Here is a 3,016-nt window from a genome sequence, read left to right on the forward strand (position 1 = left end):
ACATCGCAGCCCCCCCTTCACATCAGAGTTCCCCCTTTTACATCACAAGATCCACTTCATATTCACAGTCCCCCCTTCACATTAGAACCCCCCCTGAAGGCTCCCCTGACAAAGCCAGAAGGCACCCAGGGGGGTCACGGCGTCCTGATTGGGAAAGACCGATATAAACAAGTAATTTAATACTTCCTTCTTCTCGATTAGTCATTAGCACGCGACGCTTGTTTACAGTTGAAAGCTACTTGGGTATATCTTTCCTGATCCCCTCCTTATGTGGTGCGTTGGTTCCATTTTTGGGTCACCACATGGCCGACCACAGAAGTATCATTGTGTAAGAAATAATATTCATATGTAGATCTCAATAAAGACCATCATTGTATATTATCTAATCATAAACTGACATTGTAGCTAAATCTCCCCCTGTCCCCTGAAGAAGTAGAGTGTAGAAATGTGAAACGCGTTGGTAAAATTGCCCTCTTTTCACCAGTTTCACTTGTTAAAATTGAATATTTTGGAGGTAGTCCTTTAAGGGCACAATATGTTTCTTCAATATAGTGATGTCAGAGGGTTATTCAGATGAAGGCTGTAATTTGAGTATACACTATATTGCCAAAAGTATTGGGACACCACATCATTGGATTCAGGTGTTCCGTGACATTTCCCGGCTACTAAATATTCCGCCACGGTCACCTGTTACTGGTATTATAACAAAGTGGAAGCAACTGGGAACAACAGCAACCCAGCCAGGAAGTGGTCGGCCACGTCACATGACAGAGCGTGGTCAACGCATGCGGAAGCTCACAGTGCGCAGAAGTCGCCAACTGTCTGCAGAGTCAATAGCTACAGACCTCCAAACTCCATGCGGCCTTCAGATTGGCGCAACAACAGTGCGTAGAGAGCTTCATGGAATGGGTTTCCATGGCCGAGCAGCTGCATCCAAGCCGCACATCACCAAGTGCAATGCAAAGCGTGGGATGCCGTGGTGTAAAGCACGCCGCCACTGGACTCTAGAGAAGTGGAGACGTGTTCTCTGGAGTGACCAATCACGCTTCTCTGTCTGGCAATCCGATGGACGTGTCTGGGTTTGGCGGTTGCCAGGAGAACGGTACTTGCCTGACTGCATTGTGCCAAGTGTAAAGTTTGGTGGAGGGGGGATTATGGGGGGGGAGGGGTTGTTTTTCAGGGGTTGGGCTCCGCCCCTTAGTTCCAGTGAAGGGAACTCTTAAGGCATCAGCACACCAAGACATTTTGTACAATTTCATGCTCCCAACTTTGTGGGAGGAGTTTGGGGACGGCCCCTTCCTGTTCCAACATGACTGCACACCAGCGCACAAAGCAAGGTCCATAAAGACATGGATGGGGGAGTTTGGGGGGGAGGAACGTGACTGGCCGCACAGAGTCCTGACCTCAACCCCATAGAACACCTTTGGGATGAATTAGAGGCGGAGACTGTGAGCCCCTCCCCCAACATCAGTACCCGACCTCACCAATGGTCCAACATTCCCATAGACACACTCCTAAATCTTGTGGGCGCCTTCCCAGAAGAGTCGGAGCTGTTATAGCGGCAAAGGGCGGAGCCAACCCAATACTGAACCCTGCGGACTAAGACTGGGAGGCCATGAAAGTTCATGTGCATGTAAAGGCGCCCCAATACTTTTGGCAGTATAGTGTATCTCACCTTATTTTATATTCATACAAATGATACATTTTAAATGTTAGATTTCTTCATACGCGCTCCCGGGCATGTCTGGGTTCAGAACTGTGAAAGACCTTTTGTGTTTTGTCGCTGGTCATTCTCTCTTATTGGGACTTGCTGCCATTTCTCCATCAGTTCAGCGCATTTCAGAACTCTAACCCCTTGCCGTGTTGTCTCCCTCCAGTGTTCGTGACTCTGACCTGCGCCTTCCGCTACGGCCGGGAGGATCTCGACGTTTTGGGGTTGACGTTCCGCAAAGACCTTTTCGTGGCCAACATTCAGGCCTTCCCACCCGTCCCGGAGGAGAAGAAGCCGCTGACTCGACTCCAGGAACGCTTGATCAAGAAGTTGGGCGAGCACGCCTATCCGTTCACCTTTGAGGTAGGGAAGGGGATCGGTGTGACCCCCGAGGAACAATTGGATTCCTGTGCTAAAGCTGAAACACGGGGTGCTGAAGGCTCTCGTCATTTGTTGTTTGCTGATTGTGTGTGGTGACATCTTGGAATAGGTCAACCTTCAACCAACCAGTCTACCACTTTAAATATTAAAGGGCCACTTCCAAGACTTCAGTCTTTTATAGACTCTGGTTGTGCCATCTGTGGACTGGAAACCCTCTGTAGGCCCGCAGCAGCCATTAAGAGTGGATCCCATCGTCACTTTTATTTATATAATGTAGGTGGGAAGACCCCCAAGGTGAATAGGGACATGCAGAACTGGGGGGACTATGGTGAGGAGATCTCACCACTGGAATTATTATTATTATACAGGACTTATATAGCGCCAACAGTGTGCGCAGCCCTGTACAATATAAGGAAGACATTACAATCACAATACAATTCAAGACAAGATGGTAAGGAGAGCCCTGCCCCTGAGGGCTTACAATCTAAGAGGGAGGGGCCAGTGATACATGAGGAGGGAGCTATGTGGGGAGGAATTGTTTAAGAACGTGATGGTTGAGCGGTTAGGTTGAGGTGGGATCGGCTTCCTTGAAGAGATGAGTCTTCAGGGAACGCCTAAAGGCAGTCAGAGTGAGAGATAGATGGATAGGTTGGGGTAGAGAGTTCCAGAGGATGGGAGAGACTCTAGAGAAGTCCTGGAGGTGAACATGGGAGGAGTTGATGAGGGAGCTGGAAGGCAGGAGGTCTTGGGAGGAGCGGAGGGGACGTTTAGGGTGATACTTTGAGACAAGGTTTGAGATATAGCCGGGGGGCAGAGTTGTGGATGACTTTGTAAGTGTTAATATTTGTGAATTTTATTATTTGGGCTATTGGAAGCCAGTGGAGGGATTGGCAGAGGGGGGTGGGGGATGGAAGCCAGTGGAGG

At 49.2% G+C, this 3,016-nt stretch overlaps 1 protein-coding gene across 1 annotated transcript in view; it reads left to right on the forward strand.

Annotated features, from left to right (window-relative positions):
• Positions 1 to 3,016, forward strand: part of LOC108801502 (beta-arrestin-1-like) — a 60,020-nt gene that overhangs the window by 14,308 nt on the left and 42,696 nt on the right. The window contains exon 6 of the mRNA XM_018573387.1: positions 1,878 to 2,074. Coding sequence (XP_018428889.1) covers positions 1,878 to 2,074 — 197 coding nt within the window. The remainder of the gene's footprint in view (positions 1 to 1,877; positions 2,075 to 3,016) is intronic.

Source organism: Nanorana parkeri, unplaced genomic scaffold, assembly GCF_000935625.1.
Source record: "Nanorana parkeri isolate BGI_ZX_2015 unplaced genomic scaffold, ASM93562v1 scaffold2361, whole genome shotgun sequence".
In the NCBI taxonomy this organism is placed as follows: domain Eukaryota; kingdom Metazoa; phylum Chordata; class Amphibia; order Anura; family Dicroglossidae; genus Nanorana; species Nanorana parkeri.